We start from the raw sequence: 18,112 nt of genomic DNA on the forward strand, positions 1-18,112 counted from the left end.
TTCTGTAGACTCCTAATTAGTCCCTTGCGACCAAGTCCTACAAGTGGAGCTGCCATGTCACTGCTCTGCCCCTGAAGATGGCCTCCCCCCTGTGTGAGGCTCAGGGCAGGGCTCCGAGAGCCAGTCTGAGCCCTTCAAGGACAGCATTTGCAAAATAATAATAATAATAATAATAATAATAAATTGGTCAGTCTCAACTTGAAGGGCTGTAAATCACAGGTCTGATCAGTAATCCAAATGCACTGGACTGCCTCTGGTCTTTGTATATGGTTTCCTGTGAGACATTTGTTTGGTCTCAAGGGTTTGCTTCATCTCTGTGAAGTCGATACCACTGATGTGAATGACCATTCCCAGCAACAGCTCTTTTCCGTGGCCTTCCAGTCTTGGAGGGCAGTCACAGCAGAAGAGTTTTCTGGACACGCTCAGGGAAGAGGATGGTAGAGGGTTAGGTGCTGGAACTCCAGGGACATAGCTACCAAAAGGGGTTCTTCCTAGTATCTGATTTTTTAAGGTGAGTTCGTATCAGGAATGGCCCTTGGCAGCCTGTGATCCTTTGGATGTGGGAACCTTGCCCTCTGCTGCTACAAAGCCCAGCCTTTTCCTTCTAGTCACCTCAACAGGGTAAGACCCATTCTACTCGCAGTTTCGAACTTCAGCAAAGTAGCAGATGCAAAGCAAAGACAGGGAGACAGCTTCTTGGCAAGAACATCACCTCGTTTCATTTGCTAAGTCAGCTCTCAGAAAAGTTATGATTTAAGGTCTGATAGCAAAGCAGACAGGTGGCTGTGGGTCAGATGCAGGAGTGAGGGGAAGCACTCACGCGGGCCTTCATGAGCGCCAGGGCCCTCTCTGAGTGCCCGATCAGCCTCATGCAGTGATGGATCCTGCCGGGGCCCAGTCGGCCCTGGGCGATCTCAAAGCCTCGGCCAGGGCCCAGGACCATGCTTTCCTTGGGCACGCGCACCTGCTCAAACAGGACTTCACCGTGGCCACCTGAAAGACCCAAACGGTTCCTCCTGAGAGATCTACCTACTCGTTCTGGATGTGTTTATTATCCCTTGCCTCAGTTCAAGCCACTAGCTGGCAATTTTCCTGCCTTTTTTCAGCCGCCTAACTGGGACATGGTTGGGGGCAGGGCTGGAAGGAGACTATTAGAGATGGAAAAATAAATTGCTGATTTACAATGTCCGCCATTCCTCTTCTAAAACATAACAGACTCTGCTGTAAGCTGACACTTCCTGTGAGTATGGGACTATACAATGTAGTGGTCCTGGGAACACTGGAAGGAAACGTGTGAATGCAGCCAGCAGACGGAAAGAGGACCTCCAGGCTTGCACGCCAGCTGCCCATCGGGACCCAGAAGAGACGGTTGGGAGTGCACTCCCTGCTTCTGTCCTGAGGGGCCTGTTAATCTCACAGATTCTGGCTTAGCTTCTAAGTTTAGAAGAAGGAAAAAAGAACAGATAATTCCCTGCCTGAAATTTGCCTATGTGGTTGATGTTCACCTATGGAAATGAAAGGCGGAGCATGTGGCCATCCGAATGTCATCATGCCCTCAGAGGTCTTGACTGCATCCTGATGTATTTCGCAGGCACAGACCCTCACACGGACAGGAGCAGCGGGGCCTCACCTGGTGCGTCATCTAGTCCATACACTGTCAGAGGCCGAATGACCTTTATCCCCGGGGTATCCATGGGAACCAAGAGCACGGACTGCTGCTGGTGGCGCGGGGCATGCGGGTCGGTTTTCCCCATAAACACACAGAGCTGGCAGCGAGGATCCAGGATGCCTGCCAGCAAAGGGGAGAGACAGACTCTCATCATGTGACGCCAAGGCCATTGGGCCGCTCCACAGACTCAGTCCTGGCCCAGGGAAGCCTAAGCCAACATGCAGAGATCTTTTTTTTTTTTTTTTTTTTTTTTTTTAGCGAGAGAGAGTGAGAGAGACAGGTAGGGACAGACAGACAGGAAGGGAGGGAGATGAGAAGCATCAATTCTTTGTTGCAATTCCTTAGTTCTTCATGGACTGCTTTCTCATATGTGCCTTGACTAGGGGACTATAGCAGAGCAAGTGACCCCTTGTTCAAGCCATCAACTTTTGGGCTTCAAGGCAGTGACCTTGGGCTCAAGCCAGAGACCTTGGGCTCAAGCCAGTGACCATGGGATCATGTCTATGATCTCATGCTCAAGCCAGCGACCCTGTGCTCATGCTGGTGAGCCCCTGCTCAAGCTGGCGAGCCCTCGCTCAAGCCAGCGAACTCAGGGTTTCGAACCTCGGTCCCCAGCATCCCAGGCCGATGCTCTGTCCACTGTGCCACCGCCTGGCCAGACCAGAGAGAGCTCTTTAAGACGTCACATTATCAGATGACTATGAGCAGGCTCTAGACCAGGAGTGAGTGACTGGTTTTCATTCCAGTGAGGAATGAATCCAACATCATAAGAACAATTTTTTAAAAGTGCTATGTAGAGTTGAAAAGACAAGAGGAAAACTGCTGCTGTCACTGGCAGCCACTCCACTCTCCCGGACGGCACACATACACCGGCTCTGGGCACGGGCTCACGATCGGGCTAGAGCTGATCCAGATTCCCTACTTCCTTGTGTGGGGGAGTGTTGGTACCTGAAGTCACTCCTCTGACCTAGCTGAGGAAACTACGTCCCTCCTCTGTGGATGGGGATAATCATATGCACCTCCTGGGAGGTGTGGGGACTCAGTGCAGTGAGGTCCGTGCAGCACATGGGGGGGACCCTGCAGAGTCAGCCTGCGATGAATGGCGGATTACCACTAAACCCTGATGTTGCCACCTGATCTCGCAGCAGGGGGAGGCCACTGAGGAAGTGACCGTCTGCCTTTGGAAAGGCAGAAGGCAGGCAGTGGGGAGAGTAAGTGAGCGTCCTAGAACTCTCATAGGTGTGGTCATCTGTGACCTACGCAGAACCTCTGGCTCCCCTGGGGTTTGCTGAGAGCACAAAGACAGAATCTCTTTTGCATCAACTGAAAAAAAGCGGCCCCCTACCACTGTTTCCCAGACAACAGCAGGGCAGAGAGAGACGTGCTTATCAACAAAGACCCACCGAAGTGTAACTGAAAAGTGAATTTCAGGCCACATACCTGAGATCCACCACTTGCGGCCATTGATGACGTAGAAGCCATCCTCCTCTCTGATGGAAGACTCAATGTTGGTGGCATCTGAGGAGGCGACCTGAGTGAGAGCACACTCTGCTGAGGGATGGCAAGGGTGCCGCGTCCCCTGTGCGGCAAAGACCACATGGGGCCTGGCCTGAACGGGGGCCCCTGGGGCGGTACCTGGGGCTCCGTCATAGCGAAGCAGGAGCGGGCCCTTCCCTCCAGCAGCGGAGGCAGCCAGCGGGCCTTCTGTTCCTCGGTGCCGTAGCGCACCAGAAGCTCCATGTTCCCTGTGTCTGGGGCAGAACAGTTAAATATCTGAAAAGGAAAAAGCAGAATGGTGACTCCCAGGTGCATATTTAACACTTCCAACACCCAGGAAGTGTGTACCGGGGCATCTTCCAAGTCACAGGCCCTGTGACCACCTCATGAAAGTTCTTCCTCTCCCTAGGGATGTGCAAAGACACCAACACTCTGAATATAGTATGTCAGAGCCCAAGAAGCCCAGCCATGGACCTCCTTTGTTGAGAGGAGACTGGAGCTAATGGGTTGGAGACTCAGAAGACCACCAGGCTCGTGCCTTGCACGGCTCCACCTTCCCCAAAGAGTTTAAGTTCGTATCAGCGCTCCTGAGTCCAGTTCAAGCTAGAGGAGGCCCCATCAGTTCAGGAGGGTGAACGGTGTGCCATGGAGGACGAGGACATCCTCATACAGGGAGAACTTTAAAGAAGGTACCTCAGGAGCATACAGAGACATGCCCATGAGCTCGCACAGATGTGCATACTCGACGTTGGTCAGTCCTGCTCCATATTTTCTCTCGGGATCGGTCTCCAAGGGTAGGAAAAGGTTCCAAAGTCCTTCGGCCTTGGCTTTCTCCTAGCATGGGAAAAGTAAGTCAGGGAAGCACAGTGATGGTTTGGTTTTACTTTGGCCTGTGCAAAATAATGGAAAGGACTGGAGAGAAGAGGGTAGACAGCTAAAGATGACGCACGTGCCAAAAATAATGACCTGAGTCCGCACCTTTGGGCTGGATCTGGGTGACGCCCAAGGAGGCTTGGGATGGCCAAGTTCTAGCACCGACAGCAGCAGTTAGTTCACTCCCCAGTCTGCACTTCCCAGACACCCGACATATCCCACCTCCACCACCGTTGACATTACTAATGTCATAATGATGAATCTTCTGAGCGCATGCTCCGTGTGGCCAGGAGACTGAAGGACCCTTTCGCATGCCTGAGAGGGATCGCCCAGCACACTTGGCTGCTCTGCTGTGGCACCTAAGGAGATCCCCTGAACCATCACCTACTGTCTTCTAACGCAGGGTCTGCAGCCTCCCTGTCCATGTCAGCAGCTCACTATCAGCCATAGCTCTTTAACTGACCCACAGTTGGCTTCTGTGACTTGCACCAAGACTGTTGGCGCAAGTGTCCCTCAGCCAAGGGAGGGCAGACAAAGTATGGTGCACTCACACTGCAGAACCCCTCAGAGGTCCATCTCAGGCACTAGCATGGGGAGGCGATATATTAAATGAAGCAAGCAGGAGATTCGAATGTACAGGATGATTCCATTATAACACAAGAGTAATATATGTTAGTATGCAACAGAAAAAAGAAGCTGGGAGCCTAAGACACTAAATTGTTGATGGTGACTCTTTCAGAAGGCAGAGTTTCAGAGAACTCTATGTTCTGTACTTTGTCATGTTTGAGCTTTGCAATAGGTTTGTAACTAGAAAAAAGTGATAATGCTTTTTTTTTTCTTGAAGTGAGAGGAGGGGAGATATAGACTCTCACATGCACCTCAACTGGGATCTACCCAGCAATCCCCATCTGGGGCTGATGCTCAAATCAACTGAGCTATTTTCACTGCCCGGGGCTGACACTCGAAGCAATCGAGCCACTGGCTATGGGAGGCAAAGAGAGAAACAAGGGGAAGAGGGAGGGAAAATGAAGCAGATGGTCATTTCTCATGCCCTGACCAGGGGTCAAACCCGAGATGTTCACACACCAGGGCCGAAGCTCTATCCACTGAGCCAACCAGCAAGGGCCTATTTTTTAAAAAGTAGATGATGGTTGTATCATAGGCAAAATATGTGTTCCTTAAGACCTCAAATAACTTAAAAACTAAAACAAGGCAAGACTAATCCTGACAAAGAACTGAGTACTTTTCTTTCTCAGCTGAAGTGGTATCACCATGTGACAAAAGTACAAACCCAATTTATAACCTATTTGGCCCTTTAGCTTTGACATACGGGTTCTTTACAGAAAGACTGTATTAACTGATGTATTTAATATCACACTGCTTCAAATATATGTAATTCAAATATGCACAGTAAGCCCACCCGCCCCAGGGTCATAAACCCTAGACAAGAAAGACCACGGTGATCTAGGAAAGCAAAGACAATTCAACTCAGCTCTCCTGTCCCCTCTCTGCTGGGGAGGGAACAGATGTGCTGGGAACAAGGTCTCACTGAAAGGCTGCTTTACCTTGAGCTCTTCAAGCAGGGGGGCGGGGGTCCATCTCTCTGCAGAAGCCTGGTGGCTCCGCAGTGCCGGCTCGGCGGGGTACACATGCCGTTCCATAAACTGCTTCAGCTGCTCATACAGCGCCCTGACTGACGGGGAGAGGCCCTCTGGAGAGACAACCAGGGCTCCCTTTGAGGCACGAGCTGAGGAAGACTCTGGATGGGAGGTATAGCTCCTCACTCCTGGGGTGCTCAGCAGGGACCGTGGGCCAGCCCACGTGTGGTAGGGCCTTGTTAAGGGCTTTGTGGCTGGCATCTCTTTGAAAACCCAGAACCCTTCTTTGATTGCGAACTCCCAGGCCAGCTCAGATGTAAACTCAGCCAGCTTTCCACTCTGTTCAGCCGTGGTCGAGCTTGCTTGCCCTAAGCAAAGAAAAACAGTGATTACTCCCAAATAGCCCTTAATGATAATACTAACGTGAGAATACGGTATCACATTAGCCACTATGACCATTTGCAGAGTGCTTGCCAGGACCAAGACATGGCGTTCCGTGCTTTACATGTGTCCTATGGCTGACTGGACTCCTGGGGCAATGTGAGTTTCAGTCCCACTTTAACACAAGGACGTGATTCTTAAGGGAGGACACGTGTCCAAGCTTTCCCCAGGGGCCCGGGAGCTGCAGTCTGTCCCCGACGGCATGCTTCCTGCTCTCTATCTCTTCTTTTCTTAAGGAAACTACATAAAACCAGTAACACTCCACGTTACTCCTGCTGTCACCAGTGGGCGACAGGAAGCCCTGTGTTGCCCTGGACAGCCCGTTCTGTGAAGCTGATAATAAGTGACAGTAAGTGTCATAGAAACAGTGGGTTAAGGGCAATTTCTGGGCATCATCCTGTCAAATCAGCACCGTTGCCAGCATCACAGAGCTCACTGGTCATACTCTCTCTGTCCGGTTTTCTTTAATATGTTCTTCAACACTTTTTTTAAAAGAATTAAGGTATAGTGTATATACACCTTCTTTATAAAGTGTATATTTCTGCGGGTTTAGTCAGGTAACCACCACCATTATCAAGATAAAGAATATTCCCGTCATCCCAAAACTTCCACAGTGTCCCTTTGTACCCAACCATTTTTCTTTTCTTCTTTTTTTTTTTTTTTTTGACAGAGACAGAATCAGAGAGAGGGACAAACAGGGAGAGACAGACAGGAAGGGAGAGAGATGAGAAGCATCCTTCCTTTGTTGCAGCACCTTAGTTGTTTATTGATTGCTTTCTCATATGTGCCTTGACCGAGGGGCTGCAGCAGAACGAGTGACCCCTTGCTCAAGCCAGCGACCCCTCGCTCAAGCTGGTGAGCCCATGCTCAAGTCAGTGACTTTGAGGTTTCGAACCTGGGTCCTCCGCGTCCCAGTCCGACGCTCTATCCTCTGTGCCACCGCCTGGTCAGGCTCAACCCTTTCTTTACCCCAGCCCCTGGTAACACCGATCTCTGTGCCTATAGTGTGTCGTTCCCACAGTGTCACAAATACACTCAGCGAGGCCTCTTCCACTCAGCGTATGGCATCTGAGGTCCATCCAGGTTGTGTGTATACTGACTCCTTACAGTGGACTGTCTTACAGCCAGCTCTCCTGAGCTATTTTTAGCATTTCCAGGGTCTAAAGAGACTGTTTCCCTTGTTTGGACCTTCATGGAGGCCTATACTTCTTCTGGCTCTTGCCATAGCCGACTTCTCAAAAGAGCCATTTTCATAAAGTTTTGGTGTTAATATTATGCTCTTCCTTATAAATTAGGAACCACTTCCATTTGTTATATAGCAGAGGATGAAACCACTGGATGACAACAGGTCTTGACTCAGCATCTTTTAGGTGCTAGGGATGGATCTGAGTCCTAGAGGCCAGTCAGGAACCAGACAGCCCCTGTCCCCAAGTCACTAACCCACAGTGAGGACCGATGAGTACAAGTGGGCTACACTCCCCCCATTACTCAGACTGAACACACCACTCAAAGGGAAAGACGCCTCCCTTTAACTCATTGTTATTCATAATGATTTTCTTTGTCTAACATGGTTCAAAGTGTTTTCTTAACTTTTTTCTCCTTAATTGGATCTTCATTTCAGAGTGCTGCTTTCTTTGTCTCTTGGAAAGTCATTTGTATGACCTTGGGTTACTTTTTTTTTTTTAAAGAAAGAGAGGAAGAGGGAAAAATGAGAAGCATCAACTCGTAGTTGCTGCACCTTAGTTGTTCATTGATTGCTTCTCATACATGCCTTGACCGGGGGTGGGTGGGAGTGGGGGTGGTGCTCAGGCTGAGCCAGTGACCCCTTGCTCAAGCCAGTGACCATGGGATCATTTCCATGATACCATGCTCAAGCTGGTGACCCTGCGCTCAAGTAAGAAATATGGCTTATGTCATTTTCTCATTTATATACACACATCATATCCTAAACACACACACACATATTTCATAGGAATTCTTAAATAATTTAAAAATTAAGGTGCTGACATTTTTATTAAATTTGCAGTGATAGAAGACAGACATACAGGAATAACTGGGTGGCCCAAGAAACTCTCAAAATTTTTTATGTTATGTTATCTTAACCCATTTATGCCAGAGGTTTAAATTTTTAACATTCAGTTCTTTAAAAATTTTCTGAAAATTCACAACACTTTTGACAAGCTCCCAGCATGCCCGTATCTGCAGCAGTGACTAACTCTGTGCACCACGTAATAACATGTACCCTCAGGAGGCAGACATGTGCGAAAAATCAGACCTCAGAAATAACCCCGAGCAGTAGGACATAAATAACTCCCACGTTACTACTGTTCCACTAAGGGAACGTGAAGCATAAATGGGTTGGTGATTTAAAATTTAAATATTTGAAAGAATACAATCATATGATACATATTTAATTACAAATGGTTGAACTAATGGAATCTTTTTTTTTTTTTTTTGTATTTTTCTGAAGTTGGAAATGGGGAGGCAGTCAGACAGACTTCCGCATGCGCCCCGACCAGGATCCACCCGACATGCCCACCAGGGGGCGATGCTCCGCCTATCTGGGGTGTTGCTTTGTCGCAACCAGAGCCATTCTAGCATCTGAGGCAGAGGCCATAGAGCCATCCTCAGTGCCCGGGCCAACTTTGCTCCAATGGAGCCTTGGCTGAGGGAGGGGAAGAGAGAGACAGAGAGGAAGGAGAGGGGGAGGGGTGGAGAAGCAGATGGGCGCTTCTCCTGTGTGCCCTGGCCAGAAATCGAACACAGGACTCCTGCACGCCAGGCCGACACTCTACCACTGAGCCAACCGGCCAGGGCGAACTAATGGAATCTTAAAGATTCTGGGCAAACTGGTCCCTTGGAAGCCTCTGTGGCCAAGGAGCTGACTCCAACCCCAGGCTGGCTCTCCCAGGCCACCATTACCTGTAAGCGAGCGCTTATAGACTCCCTGTAGGATCGCAGCCACTCGGAAAAAGGAGAAAGCCATGTAGAAGTTCCAGTTGTCAGTGGGGGGGATCCCCATGTGAAGACAGTACATCCTGAAATACTCCTCTGCTGTAGGGATGCCCAGCTGAGTCAGATCACAGCCACTCAAACCTGCGGAGACAGAGCCATCCTGGGCAGTCACCCCATACTCCTCTGTGGCCACAAGTATTTAAATTCTGAAAATCACTTCCTCCTCCCTCGGAGGTCAGTTTCACAGCTAGTTTAAAGGGTTAGCTCATTATTTTCCAGGCTTATAATTATTAAAAAATATTACTGATTTGCTTAATTTGTAACATTTTCATAGTTTAGAAGCATATTATATGTTCCATTCCTAGGAATTTATCCTAGGAGTATACCTTATATATATAAGTAAATATATTACTACAAAGATGTTCACTGCTTTTTTGTGAGGGCAGGGGGTAACATATAAAAAATTGGAAACAAATTAAATATTCAAATAGGAGTCAAGACAAATGTCTTAGGTTAATTCTATATAATAAAATTCTAAGTTATCATTAAAAAATGATACTGGGCCAGACCTGTGGTGGCGCAGTGGATAAAGCGTCGACCTGGAAATGCTGAGGTTGCCGGTTCGAAACCCTGGGCTTGCCTGGTCAAGGCACATATGGGAGTTGATGCTTCCAGCTCCTCCCCCCCTTCTCTCTCTCTGTCTCTCCTCTCTCTTTCTCTCTCTCTGTCTCTCCCTCTCCTCTATAAAATGAATTTAAAAAAATAAAAAAAAATGATACTGTAGAAGAAATACTTAATGACATGAAGACATGTCCAAGGTATATAATTAAGTGAAAAAAAACAGGTCATGAAATCATATAATCACATTTTTAACTTAAACAAATGTATGTTTAACACATCGGAAAAAAGATGACAAGAATGGAAAGATTAGCAGTGGTTCTCTCTGGGCTACTGACAATTTTAACTTTCCTTTTTGTTACCTGTTGGTTCTTTAAAATTTTAAATAAACGTGTTTTTAATTTTAAAAAGTAAATAGAAATTAGTCATGTAAAAGCATAAGAGGTGCCTATACTCATATCCTTCTCATTTAAAATACTCCCTACACCCATTCCGCCCGCTGTGACAGGAACGCATCCCAAACGCATTTTCTATCAAAACCACCAGGACCTCAATTTCATGCACCAGCCCAATCACAACTACTTCCGCGAGTCTGCCCAGATGCTGGAGAATGGAGCTGGAGCAACCCCTCCCCCTCCCGTCAGCAGTTCTTACCTCGCAGTATGGGGAAACTGGGTGGCAGGTGGTGAGCCAGGCAGCTGAAGGCCACATCCACAAGCGGGTCTCCTAACGTGGACAGTTCCCAGTCAAGGACAGCAAGCACCTCGGGCTTTTCTGGGTGAAACACCAGGTTGTCCAGCCTGAAGAAGCCATAGAAGGCATGAAGAGACAACTCTAAGAAAAGTGACCACTAAGGGGGTACTCTGTTCTGGGCATCTTCCATTGGCTCTCCAGATGCACCCCTTCCTTGGCCCCTCCTCTCCATGCCCTGGAGCCTCAGGGGCTGTGGCCATACCCACCAGCTCCCCTGCCCGCTGGCTCAGCTGGGCTCAGCCCATGGGGATCCCAGCAGGTGATTGAAAGGGGCTCTGCATCAGCTGCGGTGGGGGTCCCAGCAGGTGACAGGAAGGAGGGGATGCAAGCAGGTGAGGGGAAGGGGCTATGCGTCAGCCAGCTCCCTCTCAGACAGCTGAGGGCCGGCTGTACTCCTCTCCTAAGTGCCTTTGGTCAGGTAACCCCCTCTACATAGCTGACCTCGCTGGGCGCTGGTAATTTGGCCTTCCCTGTGGTGGTTTTAAAACAGGGCCATAAATTCTTTGATAATCCTTCCACAAAAGGAAGAGCCTAATTTTTCGCCCTGTGAAGCGACTTGTTTCTGACAGATCTAATGCAGGTGGAAGCGATGCTGAGTGACTCCGAGACTGGGTTAGAACAGGTGACCAGCCCTGCCGGCCCTCTCTCAGAACACACACCTCTAGAGTGCTCCGCCTTGAGGCACAAAGTCCAGCTACCCTGAAGCTGCCATACCAGGGAGACCATGTGGGACGCCACAGAGCGACAGAGAGGGGCCCAAGGAGTCTAGCTGTTCACATCTCCTCTGCCACGGTGCCAGGCATTTGAGCGCACGAGCCTTCGGGTGGTCCCAGCCCCCAGCCTGAAAGCCACCCCAGTTTAAACAAGCTCTCCTATTCCCAGACTGCAGATTTGTGAAAAACAATGGTGTCATCGTTTACAGCCAGTTTGGGAGTAACTGGTTATGCAGTACAAACTGGAGCACATGTGTGTACCTTCAGACCCGGGTGTGGTAATAACCCCCGCAGCTGCACAGGACAGCCCTCAGCACAGTTATCTGGCCCAAAATGTCTGTGGAGCCAAGGCTGAGAAACCCCACCTTAAAACGTCATGCACAGGGAGATCCTTTGCATTGGGAATAATTCACAACTGTAAATTGGGACAGGACCCGTGACTTAATTTCCCCTTATGATGACCTTCACATCACTTTTCACATCTAACTAGTAACTCCTCACGTCTACCTGAAGTCCCCATGCACCACCGTGACCTTCTGTTGTCTGGGCAGATGAAGCGGCAGCCATTCGATGAGCCTCTCCATGGCCGGGAGGGTGCTGGTTTCCGAGGCACGATACTGCTTAATCCAGGTTTGCACCTGGCGCGGGATGTAGTCCCCTGAGGGAAAGACAGTTCAAGCATGGAGCGCCAGTCCAACAACCTTGGAAGGTTTCAAAGATTAACCAGGGCCTTGAAAGCCTCTGAGTGCTCTGTGGCACCATCATCCTGTGATTGGGATTCCCCACAGGATGGTCCTGCTGTCCCAGATGGAGGTCACTGGCTATTTTGTCTTGGTTAGATCAGTGTGACCTGGACATTGTTCCCAGCCACGCGGCCTCCAAACCTGATCCCTGGCCCTCTCAGAGATCCTGTGAACTTCCTAATAGCCTTTAGGAAATCCCTTCTTGGCTAAACAACAATGGTTGTCTAATAGCATGGACGCTAGGGCCAGACTGCTGGGATCTGAATCCTGGCCCTTCATTCTCTCTCTGTGCTCAGTTGACCCTTATCAATGCAATGTCCTCATCGAGCTGTTGGGAGGCTAAAACAGGAAAACCGTTCCTAGCTTGTAGGTAACTCCTACATCAGGATTTGCTGTTATTATTCAGTTGTTTGCTAAGAAAGCCAAGAGATAAACAGTTGAGGAAATTGCAAGTTACATCTGGGACCGGACACTGAAAGGAATTCTGGAGCTCACCTGGTTCACAGTCAAGGTCTTCAGCTGCGGCACCCTCTGTGTCTCCCTCCCTGCTTCCTCTGCCTGAGTATACTGACACTGAACTCCGTAGGACTGTCGTAAAGGCTATGTGAAACCCATACACGCCGTGCCAAACACCGAGCTAGTGCCGGAGGAAGCGCAGTGAGTGTGGACATTGCTATTGAGACCGTGTCACCGTTATTGTGGATGGACAATTACTGATTATCGGTTATTATGACTGATAATAAACATGTCAGGACCTTGGCTTTAGGCCAAGCCCTCACCCCTCCTGTGAGAGAAAAATGGTCCCCAGAGGCTAAGGGGTTTGCAGACAGGGACAGAGAGGTCAGGCTTCCTCTGTGCAGTCCACTGCACGCACAGAGCATCCAGACACCTGGCCTTCAGAGGACCCAGCTGGGCTGAGAGGTGAAGGTCCAAGTCCACAGGAATTTAACCCGAAACAAATCAACCTGTTAGAATGAACTTCCGGTTTTCAGAATTACAGGAAATAGAGGGTAGCAGTAAATGAAACAATAAGGAACTAATCGAGATAAATATATAAGACAGCTGACTTGGCCTCTTGAAAAATTCATTAAAAAAACAGGTGTTGGAGGGACTGTGTTAGATTCCTGACTGGATCCTGATTTGGGAAAAACCTTCATTTATAAAAGATATGAGGGGGATAACAGCATATCTGAACATGAACTGAGTTTTAGGTATTCTGGAAAAATGGTATATTTTCTTGGATGTGATAACAGCGCTGAGGAATGTCCCTATTTTTAGGAAATGCATACTGAAGTATTTAGGAATGACGTATCAGGGTCTCTACAACTTTGTAAATCATACATGTGTGTGTGCGCACACACACAGATTGATAAGTGAAATGGCAAAAGTTAACCATTGTTAAAATTAATAGTGGGCATATAGAGTTATTCATTGTACTATTTCATGTTTTTCTAAGTTGGAAAATTATAGTAGCAAGTCAAATACAAAGCCACAGGAGCTGAGCCTTTGTGGAAGGAGCCCCTTCAGGTGCTCCCGGTGTGGACTTGGGAGCTGCCCCCATATACACCAACCCAGTGCCGCACACATTCCCTCATGAGAGGCAGGTGCAGCTGTCCCTGTGTCTGTTGGCCACTGGTCCCTAGAAGGCCTCCTGCCAGGGCACTGAAACGTCCTTCCGTCCTTCCCTTCCAAAGCCGCCTGCCCTCAGGGGTGACAAGAGGATTACATGCTCCCTGCAGGTCCTCGGTGGAAAGGATAATTGGACTGTACCTCAGTGATCTTTGTCAAAAGACTCTTTTGCTTAGAAATCATGTTTGTGTCCTTTTCTTTTTTTTTAATTTAAATGTGTTTCCTTGAATAGCTAATACATTCACACGGCTTGAAATTAAAGGGACAAAAGGTAATGCAGTGGATCTTTCTCTTATTCCTCTGCCCACTCAGTTCTTTTCCCCCCAGAGTAACCCATGTGACCAATTTCTAATGTGTCATTTTATAGATATTCTTCACTGAGCAAACAACATTTAAATTTATTTAAACACACCCTCTTTTACACATATGGTAGCATATACATCTAGCCAACACCCTGCCCAGCAGCTGGGTTCCAGACATAACTTGAGAAATTGTGGGATTCTCAAAAAGGAAGATCTGATGGCCCTGTAGCTGGATCAGTGACTGAAATAGGATGAAACTGCTTATGCTCTCAGGCTCAAAACAGCCAGTGGCCCAGGAGGCTGCCCTGGGTCACATGAAACCAGTCAGATTTCTGCTTTGTCTCTACTTGCTAACAGGTCAATGGCAAAAGCGTCAAAATAGTCCACTTTAAAAATAAAAGGCAAGCCTGACCAGGAGGTGGTGCAGTGAATAGAGCATCAGACTGGGACACAGAGGACCCAGGCTCGAAACCCCAAGGTTGTTGGCTTGAATGTGGGCTCACCAGCTTGAGTGCGGGCTCACTGGCTTGAGTGTGAGATCATAGACATGACCCCATTGTCACTGGCTTAAGCCCAAAGGTTGCTGGCTTGAAGCCTAAGGTCACTGGCTTGAACAAGGGGTCACTTGGTCTGCTGTAGCCCCCTGGTCAAGGCACATATGAGAAAGCAATCAATGAACAACTAAAGTGCCACAACGAAGAATTGATGTTTTTCATCTCTCCTTTCCTGTCTGTCTTTCTCTATCAGTCCCTCTCCCTGTCTCTGTCACAAAAAAATAAATAAATAAAATAAAATAAAAGGCAAGCCAAACCTGGTGGTGGTGCAGTGAATAGAGCATCAAACTGAGACACTGAGGTCCCAGGTTCGAAACCCCAAGGTCACCAGTTTGAGCACAAGATCATCTGGCTTAAGCCCAGGCTCACCAGCTTGAGTGTGGGGTCACCAGCTTGAGTGCAAGGTCGCCAGCTTGAATGCGGGATCATAAACATGACCCCATGGTCGCTGGCTTGAGCCCAAGAGCAAGGGGTCACTGGCATGGCTGGAGCCCCCTGGTCAAGGTACATATGAGAAGCAATCAATGAACAAGGAGCTGCAACTATGAGTTGATGTTTCTCATTCCTCTCTCCTCCTGTCTGTCTCTCTCTGTCAAAAAGAAAAAAAGAAAGAAAGAAAAAGAAGGCAAAAGGTTCATTCAGCATCAAGGGAGCCTTCATCAGCTGTCCTCCCGTGCTGGGATGTCAGTGTGCATTTCTTCAACTGCCAGAGGCTGCCACCTATTTTGCTTTTCACATCAGCCCTGTAAGGGAGGCAGGGCTATTTTTTTTTTTTTAAGATTCCACTTATTGAATTTTATTTAATTTTTATTTATTCATTTTTTAGAGAGGAGAGGGAGAGACAGAGAGAGAGAGAGAGAGAGGAGAGACAGAGAGAGAGAAGGGAGGGAGGAGCTGGAAGCATCAACTCCCATATGTGCCTTGACCAGGCAAGCCCAGGGTTTCGAACTGGCGACCTCAGCATTTCCAGGTCGATGCTTTATCCACTGCACCACCACAGGTCAGGCCACTTATTGAATTTTAGGAGGAGATAGAGAAATAAAGGGGAAGTGGAGGAGCAGGAAGCATCAATTCCTAGTAGTTGCTTCTCATATGTGCCTTGACCGGGCAAGCCTGGGGCTTCGAACCAGCGACCTCAGCATTCCACAGCGATGCTTTATCCACTGCACCACCACAGACCAGGCTTTTTCTTATTTTAACCACTATTACTATTGAGAAAACTGTGACAAAGTGATGGTGATGTGACTTGTCTGAGGTCACCCGACAAATTAACATCTAACTTCTGGTCCAGTGCTCTATCTGAAACAATGGATTCATATAGGTGACATTTGCTGTCTTTGCCTGTTGGCCCTTTCGTAGGTAACTAGGGCTGCCAGATTAAATTCAGGGTGCCCATTTAAATTTGAATTTCAGATGAATTATGAATATATTTTTAGTATTTCCCAATGTGGCCACCAAGATGGAGGGGAACCCCCACTGAGTGTGTATATCTGGTCAACAGGCTAGAATACGGGGGATGATATGGATCTGGTTATACCTGGAAGGGGTGGGGAGGTGAGGACCCCTCAATTTGGACCAGGAATTTGGCAAGCCTGCTCTGAAGTAGCAAAGTATCTCAAACTGTTAGTTTTGGGGACTCAGATCACGTGCCTGCGGAGTGGTGGAACTTGAGGTAACTTGGCAGAAATATGTTAGGAAGTTGAGGTACTTTGATAATGGTCCTATAGAAAACAGGCATGTTTTGGTTACAAGCAGAGAAAAAAGAAAATATAGCTTAACTGAGAGATTCTTTTGGCTATGGCCAAGACTCCATGCTGGTCAAGAGTCAGATAATCTTGAACTCTGCAGGATAGAAAAAGGGAGATTCTTTGACTCAAGCTGAAGTTTCTGCCTGCAAAATCATGGAGATGATGGTGGAGGTGATAAAAGTGCATTTGCCCAGATTCACAAAACACTACACTTCAACACACGGACTTAAAAAACAAAACTAATGATATCAGATGCTAGCAAGGATGAGGAGCAACTGGAACTCTCAGACATTAAAAAAAAAAGGCAAAACCAAACTATACAAACAAAACATCGACATATTGGCATTAAAAAAAAAATCTATCCCTGTTGAAAAGGATATTTAAGGGAAAGAATGAAAAGCAGAGAGGAAAGTAACTTAAATACCCTTGGCCAGTATCAGGAAAAAGACAGATTTAAATGATTTAAATCTGAGCTAAAAGTTGCAGGGAAGAGAGATTCTGTAGTGCATGGAGGGATTTCTCCCAGGACAAAATGTCTGGGTGACACCTCCATTAAAATGAAACTGGATTTCAAAAAAAAAAGAGAAAGAAACTGGATTTCCACATGAGAAGCGTATAAGCCCAGCTCACACTTGGCAACCACTTGGTGCACTGCCACCCTGACACTGTGCAAATGCCAAAAGCAGAGGCAACAGCGAGGAAACGCTCAGCACAGACACAAGCGGCTCGTGCTCACCGTGTTTCCCGTAGTCTCCCAGGCCCGCAGCCTTGAAGTCCACACTGTGGATTCTGCACAAGACTCTGTTCATGGCAGTGTATATGGCCTGCCTCTGGCTGGGCTCCAGGCCTGGCAAAGAGGGGTCTTTGTAGATGAGGCCTGGACAGTACTCCATCAGGTAGAAGGGCGTGCCGATGACGCTGGGAGGGATACAGACAGGTGTTTCAGTGGCTCACAGTGTGGCAGCTGTTGGTCACGGCACTGCTCTTTCTGTCCCGTGTGTACGCTGAGTGCTGGGGAAGGATTTGGACCCAGCGTACTGGACATTCCCTTTTTCCTTCACACATGAGCACAGGGGGTTAGAGGTACTCCCTTCAAACCAGTTCACACACACAGCCCTGTCCATACTGTTGACCAGCATGCTCTCTTTTCTTTGGTCCACGTGTAGAAGTTAGTGGAATGGGTTTAAGATTGATAATGGGGAAGCAGCATGCTTAGAGAGAGGGCTATGGAGTCATACAGAACCTCCACCCCTTCCTAGCACTGTGATTATGAGAGATACACTAAACCTCTCTGGGCTTTGTTTGTTTTTTAAATCTGTAAAGCTTCAAAGGGTTGTCTTGAGAATCTGGAGAGCAATATGTATATATGGAGAGTCTGGCATATGTGTCGTTCCAATGAGGGGTCAATAAATACCCCTTATCAATTTTATCTTTATCCTTATCCAGCAGTACAACTAGCACATCCACCACCCTGTGAGATGATGGTGACACATTGAAATCTCATCTCCTAGTCATTACTAGAAATCAGTTTACTACTCTAAAAAGTTGTTTCGAAACTTCTACCATTATAACTTTGTCCCGACTTGAACATGAACTAGGTATTAAGTAATATCATCAAGTTATAACTAATTATCTTAAGTGTAATAATGCTGCTATGGTCATGAAAGAAAACATCTTTATATTGAGGGATGTATGCTGCCTGCAACTTCAAAAGGTTCAGCTAAAAATAATGTGTACAGACACATAAAATATACTTACGTATAATATAATTGTATAATTATACTATAAAGTATATGAAATACTATTTACATACAATTTTTTTTTTAATTTTTTTTTTTTTTTTTTAGAGAGGAGAGAGAGAGACAGAGAGAGAAGGTGGGGAGGAGCTGGAAGCATCAACTCCCATATGTGCCTTGACCAGGCAGGCCCAGGGTTTCGAACCGGCGACCTCAGCATTTCCAGGTCGATGCTTTATCCACTGTGCCACCACAGGTCAGGCTATTTACATACAATTATTTT

At 47.6% G+C, this 18,112-nt stretch overlaps 1 protein-coding gene across 7 annotated transcripts in view; it reads right to left on the reverse strand.

Moving 5' to 3' along the window:
- Positions 1–18,112, reverse strand: part of ACAD10 (acyl-CoA dehydrogenase family member 10) — a 51,541-nt gene that overhangs the window by 4,028 nt on the left and 29,401 nt on the right. For all 7 annotated transcript variants that reach the window (XM_066260547.1, XM_066260548.1, XM_066260546.1 and 4 more), the window contains 10 exons: positions 16,830–17,011; positions 11,625–11,775; positions 10,306–10,451; positions 9,001–9,174; positions 5,605–6,005; positions 3,860–4,000; positions 3,305–3,442; positions 3,110–3,200; positions 1,631–1,789; positions 821–993 (listed from right to left, as the gene is read on the reverse strand). In XM_066260547.1, the coding sequence (XP_066116644.1) occupies positions 821–993; positions 1,631–1,789; positions 3,110–3,200; positions 3,305–3,442; positions 3,860–4,000; positions 5,605–6,005; positions 9,001–9,174; positions 10,306–10,451; positions 11,625–11,775; positions 16,830–17,011 (1,756 nt within the window). The remainder of the gene's footprint in view (positions 1–820; positions 994–1,630; positions 1,790–3,109; positions 3,201–3,304; positions 3,443–3,859; positions 4,001–5,604; positions 6,006–9,000; positions 9,175–10,305; positions 10,452–11,624; positions 11,776–16,829; positions 17,012–18,112) is intronic.

This window comes from Saccopteryx bilineata, chromosome 2, assembly GCF_036850765.1.
Source record: "Saccopteryx bilineata isolate mSacBil1 chromosome 2, mSacBil1_pri_phased_curated, whole genome shotgun sequence".
NCBI lineage: Eukaryota > Metazoa > Chordata > Mammalia > Chiroptera > Emballonuridae > Saccopteryx > Saccopteryx bilineata.